This window comes from Entamoeba histolytica, genomic scaffold (assembly GCF_000208925.1).
Source record: "Entamoeba histolytica HM-1:IMSS scf_1104750517615 genomic scaffold, whole genome shotgun sequence".
Lineage (NCBI taxonomy): Eukaryota > Evosea > Mastigamoebida > Endamoebidae > Entamoeba > Entamoeba histolytica.
Window position 1 is genome coordinate 12,169 of NW_001914950.1, and position 18,054 is coordinate 30,222.

Here is an 18,054-nt window from a genome sequence, read left to right on the forward strand (position 1 = left end):
TTACTATTTCTACCTCTTTAAATCTAAATAACACATTTTTATCAATCATCACAAAGGATAATTAGCTTCAATGCTAAATCAAATATTGTTGCAGAATAACAAATTTTACCTACTGATTGTTTATATGGTGAACAATTTGATAAAATATCTGATACTTCTCTTTGACAATGTAAATCAGAATTACCTATAATCCATGCAACATGTTGAAGTAATTCATCACCATCAGGAATAGAAGATAATAATTTTGGAATACTCGAAACAATTTCATCTACTTTTTTAAAAATGTCAGTTGGAATGAATAATAAATTTAATTCATTACACATGGAAATTAATTGATTAAAATTACCATCCCATTGAGAATTTCCTTTATATTTTTCTTTAATAATTTTACAATGTGAAAAATATGTTGGATAATCAAATGGTAAAGGAATGGTTTTATAATATAATCGTGGAAATGCTACTATTTCAATTAATCTATCTAAAATATCACTACCACCAATAAATCCTATTTTATTATCTTTAATAATTCTTTTACGAATATTTCTTAATTCATTCATAATAGCTTTACTTTGAATTGGTTTTAATACTAATCGTTTTATATCTTCCCAATAAGGAGATCTATAATCCCAAAACCAATAATTAAAATGTTCTATTAAATCAGGAGAAAATATAAATTTTCTTTCACTTGTTTTCTCAATTTTAATTATAACATCAACCAATATTGTTTTTAATACCTTTGTACGAGGATTTGTTAATGTTAAATATTTTGTGAATACTTCATCATAATGTTGTTTTGCAGAATATAAATTCTTATTTAGTTTCTATAATATAATTATATATTTTATTGTTTTTATTAATTGAATTAAATAAAGATACAAACATTCATAAATTCTTTACGTGGAATTTCTATTTCATCTTTTTTTAATAACCTAATTGGAGATATAAAGAATTTTTTTATTTCAATAACAAAATATGATTTTTCTAACATAGAAATAACAACAGATAAGATTTCAGAATGTTGTTTAATAATATTAAAATCATACGCTAATACATTTTTTTGAAACTTAAACCGTTTTAATTGTGTTATATAATAATTGTCACTAGCTTGTTTCATTTCTCTTTGTTGAGCTATAAAATATGTTAAACTTTCTTTTTTCATTTGTTGATTAGCATCAAACATTTGTTCTTTAACTTTTTGATCAGCTTTAATGATTTGATCCATTAGCCTAACACAAATAACTTTTAATTTAACTAATTTAGTTAAATATTTTTGTTTTGTACTTTCATCAAGTTTTATCTTTTTTGAAGTAATTGGAAGAAGTGGAGTAACTTTAGGAAACAAATAGTCATTAGGGAATGTCTCCATTGTTTCTTCACCAATTTTTTCTTAGTTCCTTATTTTCGGCTTAATCTCATGTTATTCTTTTTATTCATTTCAAATTCATTGTAAAATAAATGCTTTTTAATGTTATATTTAACAAAAAAAAAATAATGATTTATTCTGTTATTAATAACAAAAAACAGAATTACAAATAAAAAAGTGGTTGTTATAAATCAAAAATAGATAAAAAACTCGATAAAGTATTTTTAATATTATAAATCAATAAAAATTCCAAAATTTTTGACAAACGTCTTATTAATTTGGGTGTATTTTCAATTGATTCAAAGAGAAATATTCTAACAATAAAAATATTTTTCTTATTTTTGAACGAAAAAATATCAAAAAAAAAATAATTTTAAATACTTATCAATCAATCAAGAGTAATGAATATGGTTAACAACAATAAAAGAAGAAGATATCGGTTAACAAATAACCTATGTGATGCTTATGCATTTTTATTAGCTCTTTTATCAAAAAGTTGTTCAATTAAAGTGAGTAAACCAAGACATAAAACAATGATAACACATGAATTTATAAAAATATCAGAAATAGTATTTGGTAATGGTGATGGAATTGATGTAAGTGCTTTTGTTAAATTAAGAGAAGAGGAATTAGTAAATGATTTTGTAAAAAAAGGGTTACAAGAACAAAGAGCTAAAAGAAGAATGCAAGACCAAAGAAGACTTGAATGTTTTCATTTAGTTATTGATATTCTTTCAGAAAAAAATATCTTTGTTTCATGTGAAATTGAAGAAAATGCAGGTATTGATGGAAAAATAAATATTTTTCAAAATCAACAATTAGTTTATTCAAATGAATCAATCAAAAAATATGGTCCATTTGTAACTGATTATATCCAAAATAAACTTGGAACTATGAAGACTGTATTATTCAATGTTGGTGAATTATATAGATTACTCAATTAATTTATTTATTTGTACCAAAACTTAATAAAAATAAAAAAAAAACATTATCATTTAAAACAAATAACAATTTGATATTTTTTTTTAAAAAAAAAGTATATTTTACACCATTTGTGAATGTAGAAAATTTTGAATAATATTCATTGGTGGAATAATATATGGAATATGTTGTGAAATAGCCATTGCTTCAATAGTCTCTGTTAATGCTCTAAATTTTATATAATTTATATTACCATTTAAAAATGATTCCATTTCTTTAAATGAAATAACATCTTTTAAAAAAATAGAAATAATAGGAACTCTAGGAGATTCTAAAGGAATTTTTTTCATTGCATTTCTGTACCTACAAAGATTTCTTTGTATTGAAAATAAATCATAAATTTTACTATACATTAATTTTTTTCCTTTTTTTAATCCATCAAATTGTTCTTTACATGAAATTGACTGTTTTACAATAACTGAAAAAATAAGATGTCCCATATTTAAATCATATAAATCAATACAACATTGTGCAACTTTAATAAAATATTTAAAAGCTTCAGTAGTAGTCATAATTTTAATAAAGAAATCTTCTAATTTATTAAGTGCTTTAATATAATTTTGAAAATATTCAGAACCATCACTATTTATTAAATCAATTAATGGAATTTTTTTAAATTCATTAACATCATAAACAACAAGTTGTTCAGCAATAATTTTATAATCAATATTCATAAAACTATCAATACTAATAAAACCAATTTTAGCATTTTCACTTTCAAAAATATTTAGTGGATCACCTGATTTGGTTCTAGTTAATTTAGGACGACTTTCTTCTTTAGGTGTTTCTGAAGGAGGATGAGAAGAAATAGAAAGTGCTTTCTTTCTTCTTGTTTGTTTTTTTTCAACTTTCTTAAATAAAGATTTTGTAGAAATTGGATTTTTAAATCCAGAAGTTTTATTTGATAATATTTCTTTTATATTTGTAATAAATTGTGAAGAATAAATAGGTGAAGTAAACATTTGATTTATTTCTATTTTTTGTTCATTAGATAAAAGAAATATTTGATATTTTAAAAATATTTCTATCACACTTTCAATTCTATTTTGAACATTTTCTAAATATGTTTTAGGATATTTTTCTTCATTTTTTAATTGATTTGAATATTCATTATGAATATATTTAAATTGATTAACAATATATGTTGATTGACAGAGAAGATTTCCAGTAAATGCAAATATTTGAATAAATTCTGTTGAAGCATATGGATCAAATAATTGCTGAAAGAACTTTTCAGTAGTAATTTGAATAATATAACCATCATCATCAAAAATTGGATCACCTTCAAATGAAAAAATTTCATCAATATTTGAAACAACATGAGAAACAAATATTTCACATTCAATAGGTAATGTTTTAGTTCGCTCAAATGTAAGAAATTGAAGTTTTTTTGGTTGTTCATTAGTTTCTTTAATTTTTCTTGCAAGACTTTCAAAAATAATTTTTCTATTTTTTTCCATTCTCCAAACTGTCATTCTAATATCAGGTGAAAATACTTCATTTTCATTTCTTATTAATACAAAATCATTTTCACTAAATAATTGTAATAATTTAGCATATTCAAATGAATCAGCTGTTAAATCAACTACTTTAAATACTATTTGATTTGACGTTAATCCTTCTGAATTTCTATCTAGCAAACTATTTGCTGATTTTTCAAATACATCTAAAACTTTACTTAATGATTTTGTAATATTTACTCTTTTACTTCTTTTTTTTAAAGCTGGTTGAATATCAGCTGGTGTAGATGATTTCATTTAAATAAATAAAGATGTTGTTTTTTTTTATTTATAAAAAGGTGGGTTAAAAGTTTTGAAAATATCCAGTCATTTTAAATTTTCTTTTTCTTTCTATTTTTATTCTATTCTTGTTTTTTTTTTTAGAAGTTTCTTTTTACTGACACTCCATTGAAAAAAGTGTTTTTTTTCGATGATGAATTAAAAAACGATAAAAAAAATTAGTTTTAATAACATGACTTATAAATTATTCCTCTTCTTAAATGTTTTAACCTTTCTCATAGAATTTGACATTGTGTATTTGGATTATCTTATATCCATTTTATTATACATCATTTCGCACAATCTCTATCATTAAATAATGATAATGTCAACAACAATAAAGAATTATATGATATTGGATAAGAGTAAATTATCAATTCCTTAAAGAAGTTATAATCCAAAAACAAAAATAAGTATCTGGCTAAAAAAAAAAATAACATTTAATAACATTATTTAAGGAATATTATTTTTATAGATGAACATTATTCATGAAAAATCGAGACTAAAAATAGAACTACTGAACATTTTTAATAATTTTTACTTGAGAGAATCAGACAAAAATAAATAATTTCAAAACCGTTTATTCAATTAGTAAAAATAACTCCCTTCATCCTCTATTTTTTTTTTTTTGATGACACATAACTATTTGGCGCCAAATCAGATTATGTAGGAAGAATATTCCATGTAATAAGTAAATAGAACGACTGTTAAACACACTATGATTGTAGTTTTATTTGAAGAATATTTATGAGATTTAAGTGATTGAACTAATAAAAAAGATTGATGTCTTCAGAACCACTTCACAAAGTCTCTGATTCACAACGTTTGGCTGAACGATATCAAACAATAAGAGATTATTTAGCATATCAACAAGCTGTATTAATAGCATTATTAAATAAAAAATATGATATTGTTGTAGAAAGAGCAACAAAAAAATCAGTAATAACAAGACAAGTTGTTAAAGTAATACAAGTATCAATAGGAAAAACCCAAATTGATGTATTAGAGATTATAAATAAGCGTTGTAAAGCGCTTATGGAAATAGATATTTATAATGGTGTAGTACATGAAACTGCATATCGTAGATTTATTACAAACAAATCAATTGAAAATCATCATTTTTTAATTGACCTTTTAGAGAATGAAGGTTATTTCTTTAATTCATCTTATTCATCAGGAAAAAACAATTCTAAAAAAATGCAAACTGTTTTACAAATTTTTAAAGATGGTATCTGTCTTCTTAATAAAGAAGATATTACTAAAAAAGGAATAAGTCTTAGTAATTATTTATCTCAACAAACTTTAAAAGAAAAGTCATTTTTAATTAATAAAAATGATCCTATTTTATCATCTATGTTATAATTCATTTGTTTATTTTTTAATTTATTTAAATTCAAACTAATCAATTACTCAAATTAATACTTTTAACATATTTTTTTTATTCTAAATACTTTTTTATTCTTCTTTCTTTTAATAAAAATTTTCATTTGAATATTAAGAAGAGTTGGAGTAAAATAGAGAATAATTATTTAAAATATATGTTAATAAAAAGAATATTATTCTAAAAAAAAAAAGAATAAATCAAATTTAAACAATAAAATTTCTAAAAATCAACATTAAAAAATAAAAAATAAAAGAAAAAAATAAAAAAGAACTGAAAAAAGGTTATAATATCAATGAAGATACTGTTAATAGTATTATTTTTAAGTTTTGTATTTGCAAGTATTCCAATGAATGCAACGAATACCATTCAAAATGAACTTGATGAAATGAGTTCTTTATATAGAAAAAAAGTACAAAATGTCCAAGAAGGAATTGAAAAACAAGAAAAAAAGTTAACAAAAATCAAAAAACAACTAAAGAAAGTATTAGAAAAATTAGATATTAGTGAAGCAAAAAGAAAATCAAATGAAAAAACATTTTCACAATTAGTTTTTAGAAAAAACAAATCAGGGAATAATAAAGAAACATTAAAATATTTAAATGTTCGTTTAAAACAAACAAGAAAAACAATTGCTTTAAGTAAACTTCAAGAAAAGAAATTAAAAATAAAAGAAAGATTATTAAAATTAAAAAAAAGAAATACAATAGAATATATTGATTATCTTCAAAAAAGAATTACTGCAGTTAGTAAAAAATATAGTACTCTCGTAGATAATTTAAATACTAAAAAAAATAATTATATAACTCTTTGGGATAAATATCAAAAACAAATGAATGACCAAAAAGAAATGAATGATACTATCAATCAATTAACTCAAAATATTCTTAATAATACTAATTCAAAAGAAGTTAATGAAAAAGTTAAATTAATTCAAGAAGTTAAAAATGCTTATAAACAATGTGAAAATAAAAAGTTGTTTTTAATTGAAAAACTTCATGACTTTATTCCTATTGAAAATAAAGAAATAGAAACTACTAGAATTACTATTCATTCATTACTTAAAAAATATAAAAGTAAACTTTTAAAAAAACAAAGTGAATTTAAAAAAGAAAAGAAAATATTAAAACAATTAAAAAATGAATTAAAACATGAAAAAAAGGAAACAGTTATTAATGAAGAAAGAATTAATGATTTAGTTAAAGAAATTGATAAAAGACAAAGAAGAGTATTAAAAATTCATAAAAAAATTATGAATATAAAAAAAATTATAAGTGAAAAACAAACAGAATTAAAAGATAAAATGATTTCTTTTCAAAAAGAAAATGAAATTAAATTTAATGAACAACTTAGAAAAAGAATTATATTTTCACAAGAAAAATGTCAAAGTATTGCAAGAGAAATAAGAGGTCTTAGATCTTCAATTAAAAAAACTATTGATGATATTCAAAAAGAAACATTAAATAAAACTATTTCATTAAAATTAAATGAATACCATGAATGTACTGATGAAGTTATTAAATTCGAGAAAAGATTAGATAGATTTATTCGTCAAAAACAGAATAGAATAAGAAATGAAAAAGAAAATTTGTTTAGAGAAAAATCTTATTTAAGAAGAAAATTAATTGAACTTGAAGGATTGGCTGAAAAAAGAAAAATTTCTGGAAGAGGTGTTGTTAGTAAACAAGAAAAAAAATATATCATTAAAGCTTATGCTCAAATTCATTCAAAAATTGATGTTGTTAAACGTGAATTAGATTCTGTAATATTTGAAATTAGACAACTTCAACAAGAACAAGTTAATAAAATTAGTTCTATTGTTAATGATATTACTCAAAAAGACCAAAAAATGGATTTTGAAAATAAACAAATGAGAAAAAAAATTTTAGATTTTGGTGAAATGATTAAAGAAAAAACTATCGAATTAAAAACTTTACAAAAAAGTGCTAAAAAAGTTGCTGCTAAATTAAAATTAAAGAAAGAACAAATTGAACAAGCAGAAAAAGAAAGACAATTTAAATTAATTGCTGTTGATAAAGAAATTAAAGACGTTGAACTTCAATTAAATTCATTCCCTAAAGTTGAAAGTCAATTGGATAAATTAAAATATCAATCATTAGAAGCTCGTTTAACTACTTTAAGAAATGAAAAAAAGGGATTACTTGATGCTGCACCAAAGAAATAACTAAAAAAATTCAAGTTTTTTTTATGTTTAACTAACATATTTTATTATTCTTTTCTCTATTATAATATTCTTTTTCATTTTTAAATTATAAAATTTTTAAAAACATTTTAAAAGTATTTTAATGAAATTACATTCTGCAACTTTCAATATAAATAGTTCATATTCTTCAAAGGAAAAATAAAACAAACTGTAAATTCGAACTTTAAATATTTTACAATTAATAATTAGTAATGGACAAAGGTAAATTAGCAAAAATGGAAATAGGATTTCATGAAGAATGTGGTCCTCGTCCACAAATGGAAGATGCTCATTTAATTATTCCTGATTTAAATAAAATGTTTAAAATTAAAGAAGATCAAATGGCATTATTTGCTGTATTTGATGGGCATGGAGGTAAAGAAGCTGCTAAAGTTGCTGAAGAAGTTTTTGCACAAATTCTTGTTAATGAAACAGAATTTAAAGCTGGTAATTATGAAAAAGCATTATATAATGCATTTTTAAAAACTGATCAAGAAGTTCTTAAACGTTCAGAAGCTGATCATTGGACTAATGGATGTACTGCATGTGTTGTTCTTTTAGTTGGAAAACGATTATATACAGCTAATCTTGGAGATGCTGAAGCAGTTCTTGGAATTACTAAACCAAAAGAAAAAGGATGTAAACCTGTTCCATTATCAACAAAACATAATCCAACTGATGAAGGAGAAAAAAAACGAATTGAAGAAGCAGGTGGACAAGTTGTTTGTGGAAGAATTAATGGAATTCTTGCTATTTCAAGATCATTTGGAGATATAGAATTTAAATATCCATATAACAAATCAATGAAAGATTTTGTTTCACCAATTCCTGCTCTTCAAATGACACCAATTGGAAAACATAATCCATTCCTTATTTTAACTTGTGATGGATTATATGAGAAAATGAATTATGAAGAACTTATTACTCTTACTTATGAATCAATTGAAAAACATAAGAAAAAAGATTTTGATGCTGTAGCTACTGAAATGATTGCTGAATCTTTAAAAAGAGGATCAATGGATAATCATACTGTTATTGTCGTCTTCTTTAAATGGAAATAACATTTTCTTAATAATAAATTATATTTTTTCGATTTCTTTTTTTAATGATAAATTCTTGTAGCTTTTGGTATTTAATAACTAACTTATTTTTTTTATTTCATTTCTTCGTTTGTGGAATTTGATGTAAATGAGGAGATATCAGATAATGAATTTGAGACACTTGTTATTGATTGAGTAGTTGTACTACCTGTTTTAATAGAATTAGAACTTGTTTGGCTTAGGCTATTTAAGTCTATTTGATTATTTGTTTTTTTATATTTTGTACTTGAATTATTACTTTGAGAAGATGTCTGTTCAGTTTTTTCTTCTGTTGTTAATAATGTTTTTGGAGATTTTATTTGTTGTGTTTTCAATATTGGTGATATTTGTTGACTATCATTGGTTGGTTTTTTGGTGGATTTTGATTCTGAGAATATTTCTTCAACTTCTGCACCTATAAATGATTGGCGTTTCCGAAGTGTTGGTGTATGACTACTAGAACGAGGGCTATCGTTTGTACGACAACGATTAGTCAACGTTCCACTCCTTTGGGTTTTATTTGAGGATAATACCATTCCTCCAGAAGGAGATGAAGTTTTCATTCTTGAAGGAATTATAGAACGTCTTAACTTAGATTTGTCATTACTTAAATTGGGTTTTGATTGAGTTGTGTTAATATGATTTAAAGTAGACATTCTTTCCAGTTTAGCATTTTTAGAGACATCCATTCCTGTAATTATCTTCAATTCCAAAGAAATTTCTCTAAAATCAGGTCGGTCATCTGGTATTTGATTCCAACATGCGGTTATTAACTTCTTCACAGGACAGTCGTCAGAAATATTTAATCTCTTATTGGCACAAATAAATTTTAGAATAGACTCAGTATCTGGGAATGATTCTCGAGGATATGGACTTTTTCTTAAATATACTTCTAACATACAAATGGCAAAAGAAAATACATCAGATTTGAACGTAATTTGGTTACTCTGATGAATTTCTGGTGCCATGTACATTGGTGTTCCAATGTCTTTAATATTTAATTTATCGGATGAACTAGCATAAACACCAGAAGTACCAAAGTCAGTAACTTTAGCACATACAGAATCAGAGACATTTGTTGAGTAAATTAATACATTATCTGGTTTTAAGTCTCTATGAATAATATCATTTTGGTGCAGATAGAACATGCCATGTGCAATATCATACATACACCTTAACTTGAAGTCTAATGACATTTCATTTGCTGTGTTCTTCATAAATGATCTTAATGATCCATATTCACAAAATTCAGTAACTAAACAAAGTTTATCTGGAGTGATAACACTTCCAATAAAATTAATTATAAACTGACTTCTAATACTTTCCATAATATTTGCTTCTTGAATAAAGTGAGGTAATAATCTATTATAATCAACAATATCAGTTTTCATAATTTTGACTGCAACATCTACTTTTCTCCACTCTGCTTTATAAACAATACCATATGTTCCTTCTCCGATGGCTGGATGAATAAGGTTCAATTCATCAAGATCCAATTTTGTGCTTAAAGATGATTCAAACTTTAATTTTAATGAACAATAATACTTACTCATTTTAGTTTTATTTTTCTTTGTATTACTTAGTGCTTTAGAACCTCTTGAATTTAAACTACTAGTTTCATCTTGATAAATAGAGTCTGCTTTCTTTCTTGATGATGAAGTTGATCTATCTTCATGAGATGATGACTCTTTAGAAATTCCAGACTGTTCTTTTTGATTCAAATCCATTAAAATAGCATGTAATTTACCATATCTAAATGTAATATAAATATTATCATCAACTTTAGTAGTACATTTAGCACAAACTAATACATTAATCTTTATACTTTGACCTGGCCTAACTGATTGTGTAACTGGTTGGAATCTAATTGAATACTTGTATGTGTCAACTCCATGACAAGTAAAATGAAGAGTTTTAGGTGCTTTATTTGTTAATAAGAAAGAAGTCTCTACCATTTTACCAACTTCAATATAATTGTCTTCATTTTCATCTAATTTAATAGATGTTTCGCTTAATTCAAATAGTGCATTTGGTATAGTAAGATCAATCTTTTTAGCATCACTTGGATCAAAAGGAATAATACTTGTTTCAAAAAATGGTAATAGTCTATCAACTGTCTCACGTTCTGCTAAAATAACTTTATCCAATTTTCTTTCACAAATCCAAGAGAAGAATAATACTAATAAATATAAAACAATATCAGTAACAAAAAAACATCCTATAGCTAATCCAATATACATCCATTTTGATAATCTTTTACAATGAGTTGACGTTCCTCGTTTATACCATTTACTTTGACATTCACATTCAAAACAACCATCTCCTCCATCACATTCTTCCGTTTCATCAATTATCCCATTACCACACCTATTATCTAAGCATGACAATCGTGGAATAGAATATGGTAAGTATTGAGGAGAACATAAACAATCTTTACATCCATTTCCTCCATCACATTCTTCTCCTTGATCAATTTGACCATTTCCACATAAAACAGGAATACAAATCCCATCCTGAGCTTTAAATCCAACATCACAAGTACAAGTAACATTATTACAACCTTTACTATCTTTAAATGAAATGTCACATTCTTCATTTTCATCTAATATATTATTCCCACATGTTTCACATGAAACTCCATTACAAAGACATCCTCCATGTGTTAAACTACAAAATCCTTTGCACTGACTACATACTATTTTGATATTAAAATTAATCAATAAATTATCATCATGGAATGTAAAGAAGAAAAAATATCGTTTTTCAGGATTTAATTTTAAAATGATGGCATTGCCTTTCTTTGTTGTTGATACTATAGCCTCACATTTTGCATTATCTGAAATACAAGAATTCTCTATTATTGGAACTGAAATAACATGTAAAACCATTGGTGTTCCTGATATAAGAATTGAATGATCTGTTCCATCAAGACTAAACCAATTCCCATTTCTAGTCTCAGCAGTACAAGGATTTTTTGTTAATGAACCAGTTGCTTCTTTAGTAGTTAATGAAAAACCATTTGTGTTAATAATATCATTCCATTGAATATTATATGGAAACGCTACACATGGATGAACTATTTCTTTTACTATAAGAGTAAAAGTATCAAGTGGTGATCCATAATACCCATGGACCAATAAATAATAATCTTTATCAGCTTCAGCATAGAATGAAATACGAGAAGATGACACATAATCTATCACATCATCATTTTTATGAATACATACACCTTTACTATCTTGAAGAATCAACGCAGTATCAGTACCAATCCAAACTTTTTGTTTAGAAAGAAAGTTAAGTTCGCTCCAAGAATAGTCATTGTCAGTTGATATTGAATAATATCCATTTTTTGTTGATGTAAATTTAAACCATACACCTGGAAATGACTTTGCAGATGGATCTAAATATGTTGTACAAGCAGAAAATGTTGGTTCAACATCATCTGGATTAATAATATATTGACTAGTTTTTAATTCATATATAAAAGAATGTTTTTGAAGAAATGTTTCTGGAGTATAAATAATATCAGGATCTTTGGAACATTTAAGAAAACCTCGTGGAGAATAACCTTCAAGACAACCAGTACAATCATCTCTGTATCCTTTTGTTATATCACATAATGAACAATCATCAGGAAATCTACATCCAGAAATACATCCTTGTATTTCACAAAGTGGTAAACATACGTTAGTACAATTTTCAATACAACCTTCTTCTGCTGGTGGCGCATAATAATTAAGTTCACACCTACAATTAGCAGTACAATGTTCTACAGAATCACACTCTTCTTCAAAACGATGTCTTTTTCCATTACCACAAACACCTTTTTGGTCAATTTCATCAAAATTAACAGTTATTTGTGCATTAGTAATAGAGTAAATAAAGAGTAAGAGTGTTACTATTAATATCATACAACAATCTATCTTTATGAAGAGTTTTAAAATTTTTTTGCTTTCCATCAATAATTACAAATAAAAACAACACATCAAAACACCGAAAAAAAATCTCGTTTGAAAAATGATATATAAAAAATCACATTTTTTTAGTAGAATAAATCATTTCTATTCTTTTTTTTTCATTTATCAAATGGATAGGAAAAATAAATAGAAAAGAAAAGGTATTATTATCTTTTTGTGACAAAAATTAAATTCTTAAAAATAACAAAAGAAAAAATAAATAAGTAATAGTTTATTTCCTTTTATTTTTTATCAACTGACAAATGTCAGGAGTATATATTATTCTATTCAATTAATTCCCTTTCATTTTTACATTGATTTTATATGTTATAAACAAACATTATATTAGAACAGAAAAATGGATCATTTATATCATAATCTACATTTGCAATAAGTGGTCCTGTTAAAGTATTATTACATTGGTAATTTACTTGCAAATGATATGTCTCACAATCTGGAATTGAATCTTTTAAGGTATAAGATAACATTATCTGAGTATTATTATAACTAATCACCTCACTAAAAAGATCATTTAGTTCAATTTCTTTTCTTCCAACCATTAATACACTACTTGTTGGATGATTTTCTATTGGTCCACATAAATTAACATAAATAGAAGTAGTAATATTATTAACTTTATATAATTTATATGACACTACCCCTCTTTTTTCACCTTGTATTGATTTCATACAATAATAACCATTAACATAACAAAACAATAAACATATTGGTAATAGCCACATTACAATTAAATGATTTTTTCAGTGATTACTCAAAAAAAGGAAAACTTTTATATTATTCGTCTCAATTCAATTAATGACTTTCTTTCTTGAATTAACAACAATGATTTTAAATTTTATTAATCAATAATCAATCTGATTAGTAATTATTAATATATTAATGCATAATTTACATGCAATACATACCCTTGCATCAAGCATCGTTGTAATGCATGATAATGCCATTACACTACCAACTTCTTTTTCAAATATTTCTTTTAATTCTTCAAAATTAAATATTTCACTATTACAATACCGTGGATTTTTACTAATATTACTTATAAATTTCATTACTGTTTGGGGATGTTCTGATAAATAATTTATATCTGGAAATACATCTGCAAGCAACAATGATTCTCCTGTTTCCATTCCATCATCTAATAGTGCATGAACAGAAAGCATAAGCACAGCTCTTCTTTCTTCATCTGAATGATTATTCCACCAAATTAAAGCAGTTTTCATTTCTTCTTTAATAGCTTCATTTAACATTTCATGTAGTCTTATTCCTTCGTTACTCCATTCTTCTGTAATTTTTTTCATTTCACTTTTTTGCAATAATTCACAAAGTTCTTTAACACTTCTTTTATTCTCTTTAATCTCTTGCATTTCTTGTAATATTTTTTCACTTTCATTTTCAATGTTACTTTGATCTATTTCCATTTCTTCCTCTTTAATTTCCATTTTTTCTTGAGGTTCTTGTTCATTATAACACTCTTGTTGTTTTATTTGGTGAATATATTGTTGAACATCTTCATAACTATTGATTTCATTCATTTTTGTTAATTTTTTAATTATTAGAACCTTTTCTTTTTTATTTTTTTTTAGTTTTATTGAAAGAATAACAAAATGGATGGAAAATTATTAATTTAATCAACTTCAGCTTGTACCATTTCCATTTGTTGAGTATCTAAATTATCTAATTGGTTTTGAAGTTCTTTGTCTGTAATAAATCTAAATGGAGTATCTTTTCCAACAATTGCTACACTACAATTTAAAACAGAAAGTTTATCATTAGTAGTTGTTAATGATTCTCTTAATGCTAAAATAGCTTGTTTGATTAATTGTTCTTCATCTAACTCTTTAAATGATTCAAAATGTTTTTCAAGATATGTTCTGCATGATTGTGATCGTGCTCCAATAGCTTGTGCTTTATAACTATAATAAAGCCCACTTGGTGATGTTTCAAATAATCGAGGTTTAGTGTCATATCCTATAACCAATAAACCAACTCCATATGGTCTTAATCCATACTTTTGAGTATTAACTTGTGCATTATCAGAAACGTGTTTAACAAGTTTTTCTACTGGATGTGGTGTTCCATATACATACGAATAATCAATACACTCACTTCTCATTTGACTTGTAATTACTCGTGCATCAGCACAAAATCCACTAATTGCAACTCCAATATGGTCATCAATTTCAAATATTTTCTTTTGGTATGCACCTAACTCATCAGTTTGTCTATTAAATGTTGCAACAACAGCATGTGTTTTTGATTTGACACCAACAACAGCAGAACCTTGTTTAACAGCTTCTGTTGCATATTCAATTTGGAATAACCTTCCTTGAGGACTCCATGTAATATTATCAGAATCATATTGATTACGGAACATCTTAATTTATCAATTTAAGTTCATTTTTTCTTTTTTTATTTTCTTTCTTCTTTTGAAGTTTTTAAATTTCTTTTTTTTTTATTTAACTTATGGCATATATAACACAAATATAGTGAATTATTCAAAATGAGAATTATAAATTGGAAGAACTTCTCTAGGAATATCTGGTGCATCTTGCTCAAACCAACGTAAAAAAGCATTAAAAATATTGTTTCTTGTATATATAGTTAATATGTAATTATGATAAAGTTTGAATAAAAGGAATGCGACAATACATCCAATGTAAATGTCAACAAAATAATGAAGATGCGTTACACAAAATAATAAAATCCCTCCAATACAAACAATCCATCCAATAGCTTTTGTGATTGTAAAACGTAATGGATATCCTGTTGGAGAATTAATTGGCCAAGAATTTAAACAATCTAATTTAAATATTGGAGCAGAGTCTGAATATTGATACCACATACATGCACAAAGTACAATATTTGCTGTATGTCCACTAAACATACAGTCGTATGATGTTTTATGAATTCCAAACATAATTAAAAATCCTTCAATAAACGGATTATATTTAACATTACTTGTACTTAAAGAAGGGTCTGGCATAATTGTAAAAAATATTGAGAATGATCTAATAAGGAATATTGTTCCTTGTAAGAAAAAATATCTTCTTATAACACATGATCGATATGGTGTTAATAGAAAGCGAATATTAGTAAAAATAACAAAAATTCCTATATAAATATCACAAACCCATGACTGTTTAAAATATGGTAATACTTTAAAAAAGAAATCTGGTAATACAAGACGTCTTGGTACTTCAGGATGCATCATTAACCATTGTGTATATCTTTCTTGTGCAAGAACTTGAAATACTGAATTCCAATACCCACACAACGCCATCCAAAATACTCCAAAAAGTACAGGCAAATATCTTTTCCATGTCTTTGGTAATTTTATTGTATCAATAATATCTTTAGTTGTGTCTATAATACTATATACTCCTCTTGGCTCATATATACAATAAGGATATTGTATTTGAAGATAATTCATATAAACTACTTTTATTTGACTTTCAAGTTCTTCTTCTTTTTTTTTCATTTAACATATATCTTTTCATTGCTTTAATATTACTTGTTAAAATAATAAGTCTATTATTTCTTCTGTTCTTTTTATTCTTTGTTGTTCAAAAACAATCATCAATTCTATCTTACAATCCATTACTTCTTTGTTTTCATAAAAAAAATCTCATGAATAACGAAAATAAAAACCAAAAAATAATTAAAAAAAAAACTTAATAAAAAGAAAACTTAATATAACGTTTAATGAAAATATTAAGAAGTATTGTTGTATCAGTAAGAAGTTGTATTGAAGGATCACGAGTTTTGTTTTGTTATAATTCAGAAAATGAACCATTTAATAAATTTACTTTAGCTGGAAATTTAGAACAACCTGCATTAGACCCTAGAAATATTAAATATTATCATGAAGCAGAAGCCTCTATAGTTGATTTTGGATCATTACTAGTTCCAAGAAGAATGAAAGAAGGACCATTTATTTTTTCTGTTGATAGACATACATTAGTTGGATATTTAAAAGAATTTCCAGAAGATGATGATGAAGAGAAGTTTGTATTATTTTTTTATATAAAAACATAGACAAAAATTAATTCCATAGTGAATTTACTTTAATAAATGTTGTTTTCTTTCTTCAAAAAGATTTTTATGTTCCAGCAGTTATTGATGGATTTGTTACAGCATCAAGGACAATATCAAATAGTTTAATTTTTGAAGAAACAAGAAATAGATATGTGTCTAAAGAAGTAAGAAAAATATTTAATGTTCGTGAAAAATTCTGTAGAGAGAATTCTAAAAGAGAAACACCATTGACATATAAAGATTTAATATCAGAAATCATTTTAAAATCTAATCTTGCTGCGTCAATACAAGATATTTTCATTGACTTAAAAACTAAAGGTGTTGCTCACTCAAAAATAAATAGTAAATACCTTTTACCTATTTCATTAAATAATTATGAAAATATTTTCTCAGAACAACTTCAACCATATCATGCTTTGTTCTTATTTAAAAACCCAGAAGAATGGATTAATAATTTAATTGAAAGTGATGAACTTATTTTACTAACTGAACAATTTACACATATTAGAAGTAAAGAATTTATTAATCAAGTTAAAACAATTCTTCAAACAGCAACACCAATGAATAGTTTCCAATACCTTTCTATGATAACAAATATATCGCTTGAAACTGTGTATCATATTGCACGTTATTTAGTGTATTGGGGAAAAGCAAAAATTATTGAAGCAATTCAATTAGATGATATTTATGTAATGTCCAAAATACGTTCTCCATTATTAAATGCAAAAGGAGTATCATATGCATCATCTAAAATGAATTATCAAACAGTAGAAATAAGACCATCTGTATTATTTAATAAATATGAAGAAGAATGTCCATGGAAAGATATAGGTAAATTATTATCTTATTTTGAAGAAAAGAAATCATTAGATAATATAATTGAAAATATTCCTGAAGGTGAATATGATGCATTTACAGATTCTGTTGCATGGCTTATTTCATTTGGAATTTTAAATCGAATTAAAACTTACATTCTGTGTATAGTACCTTCTTTCATTGAAGAAATAAAAAGTAAATTACAACCAACATTAATAGAACAACACCTTATTAAAATTTCTAAATATTTAACAGGACGTGTTGACTTAAAAGAAATGGGGATTAAGGCAAATGTGTCAAGAGAAGATATAGAACAAATAATGACCACATACCCAAACCAACTTATTTATTTATCTTATGAATAAAAAGAAAAACAATTAAATTGATTTATCATTATTTATTTTGTTTCTTTATTACTTTATTTTATCTTTGCCATTACTT

General features: G+C 24.9%; 12 protein-coding genes across 12 annotated transcripts; 5 read left to right on the top strand and 7 right to left on the bottom strand.

Moving 5' to 3' along the window:
- Positions 1-41: 41 nt before the first annotated feature.
- EHI_085990 (uncharacterized protein) lies at positions 42-1,366 on the bottom strand (the record flags this gene model as incomplete). Its single annotated transcript, XM_647985.1, has 2 exons — positions 42-821; positions 881-1,366. 2 exons carry the CDS (start codon positions 1,364-1,366, stop codon positions 42-44), a joined length of 1,266 nt encoding a protein of 421 aa, XP_653077.1.
- Positions 1,367-1,764: 398 nt separating this feature from the next.
- EHI_086000 (uncharacterized protein) lies at positions 1,765-2,307 on the top strand (the record flags this gene model as incomplete). Its single annotated transcript, XM_647986.1, has 1 exon — positions 1,765-2,307. The coding sequence occupies one exon, from the start codon at positions 1,765-1,767 to the stop codon at positions 2,305-2,307; it is 543 nt and encodes a 180-aa protein (XP_653078.1).
- A 99-nt stretch (positions 2,308-2,406) lies between these two features.
- Positions 2,407-4,101, bottom strand: EHI_086010 (uncharacterized protein; the record flags this gene model as incomplete). The annotated part of the gene is made up of 1 exon (XM_647987.1): positions 2,407-4,101. One exon carries the CDS (start codon positions 4,099-4,101, stop codon positions 2,407-2,409), a length of 1,695 nt encoding a protein of 564 aa, XP_653079.1.
- Positions 4,102-4,905: 804 nt separating this feature from the next.
- On the top strand, positions 4,906-5,484 carry EHI_086020 (uncharacterized protein; the record flags this gene model as incomplete). The annotated part of the gene is made up of 1 exon (XM_647988.1): positions 4,906-5,484. The coding sequence occupies one exon, from the start codon at positions 4,906-4,908 to the stop codon at positions 5,482-5,484; it is 579 nt and encodes a 192-aa protein (XP_653080.1).
- Positions 5,485-5,798: 314 nt separating this feature from the next.
- EHI_086030 (uncharacterized protein) lies at positions 5,799-7,688 on the top strand (the record flags this gene model as incomplete). The annotated part of the gene is made up of 1 exon (XM_647989.1): positions 5,799-7,688. The coding sequence occupies one exon, from the start codon at positions 5,799-5,801 to the stop codon at positions 7,686-7,688; it is 1,890 nt and encodes a 629-aa protein (XP_653081.1).
- Positions 7,689-7,918: 230 nt separating this feature from the next.
- On the top strand, positions 7,919-8,767 carry EHI_086040 (protein phosphatase, putative; the record flags this gene model as incomplete). Its single annotated transcript, XM_647990.1, has 1 exon — positions 7,919-8,767. The coding sequence occupies one exon, from the start codon at positions 7,919-7,921 to the stop codon at positions 8,765-8,767; it is 849 nt and encodes a 282-aa protein (XP_653082.1).
- Positions 8,768-8,859: 92 nt separating this feature from the next.
- Positions 8,860-12,696, bottom strand: EHI_086050 (protein kinase, putative; the record flags this gene model as incomplete). The annotated part of the gene is made up of 1 exon (XM_647991.1): positions 8,860-12,696. One exon carries the CDS (start codon positions 12,694-12,696, stop codon positions 8,860-8,862), a length of 3,837 nt encoding a protein of 1,278 aa, XP_653083.1.
- Positions 12,697-13,061: 365 nt separating this feature from the next.
- Positions 13,062-13,430, bottom strand: EHI_086060 (uncharacterized protein; the record flags this gene model as incomplete). Its single annotated transcript, XM_647992.2, has 1 exon — positions 13,062-13,430. One exon carries the CDS (start codon positions 13,428-13,430, stop codon positions 13,062-13,064), a length of 369 nt encoding a protein of 122 aa, XP_653084.2.
- Positions 13,431-13,604: 174 nt separating this feature from the next.
- Positions 13,605-14,294, bottom strand: EHI_086070 (uncharacterized protein; the record flags this gene model as incomplete). Its single annotated transcript, XM_647993.1, has 1 exon — positions 13,605-14,294. The coding sequence occupies one exon, from the start codon at positions 14,292-14,294 to the stop codon at positions 13,605-13,607; it is 690 nt and encodes a 229-aa protein (XP_653085.1).
- A 92-nt stretch (positions 14,295-14,386) lies between these two features.
- EHI_086080 (proteasome alpha subunit, putative) lies at positions 14,387-15,136 on the bottom strand (the record flags this gene model as incomplete). The annotated part of the gene is made up of 1 exon (XM_647994.1): positions 14,387-15,136. One exon carries the CDS (start codon positions 15,134-15,136, stop codon positions 14,387-14,389), a length of 750 nt encoding a protein of 249 aa, XP_653086.1.
- Positions 15,137-15,253: 117 nt separating this feature from the next.
- EHI_086090 (uncharacterized protein) lies at positions 15,254-16,240 on the bottom strand (the record flags this gene model as incomplete). The annotated part of the gene is made up of 1 exon (XM_647995.1): positions 15,254-16,240. The coding sequence occupies one exon, from the start codon at positions 16,238-16,240 to the stop codon at positions 15,254-15,256; it is 987 nt and encodes a 328-aa protein (XP_653087.1).
- Positions 16,241-16,464: 224 nt separating this feature from the next.
- On the top strand, positions 16,465-17,978 carry EHI_086100 (uncharacterized protein; the record flags this gene model as incomplete). The annotated part of the gene is made up of 2 exons (XM_647996.1): positions 16,465-16,766; positions 16,817-17,978. The coding sequence occupies 2 exons, from the start codon at positions 16,465-16,467 to the stop codon at positions 17,976-17,978; spliced, it is 1,464 nt and encodes a 487-aa protein (XP_653088.1).
- Positions 17,979-18,054: the final 76 nt, after the last annotated feature.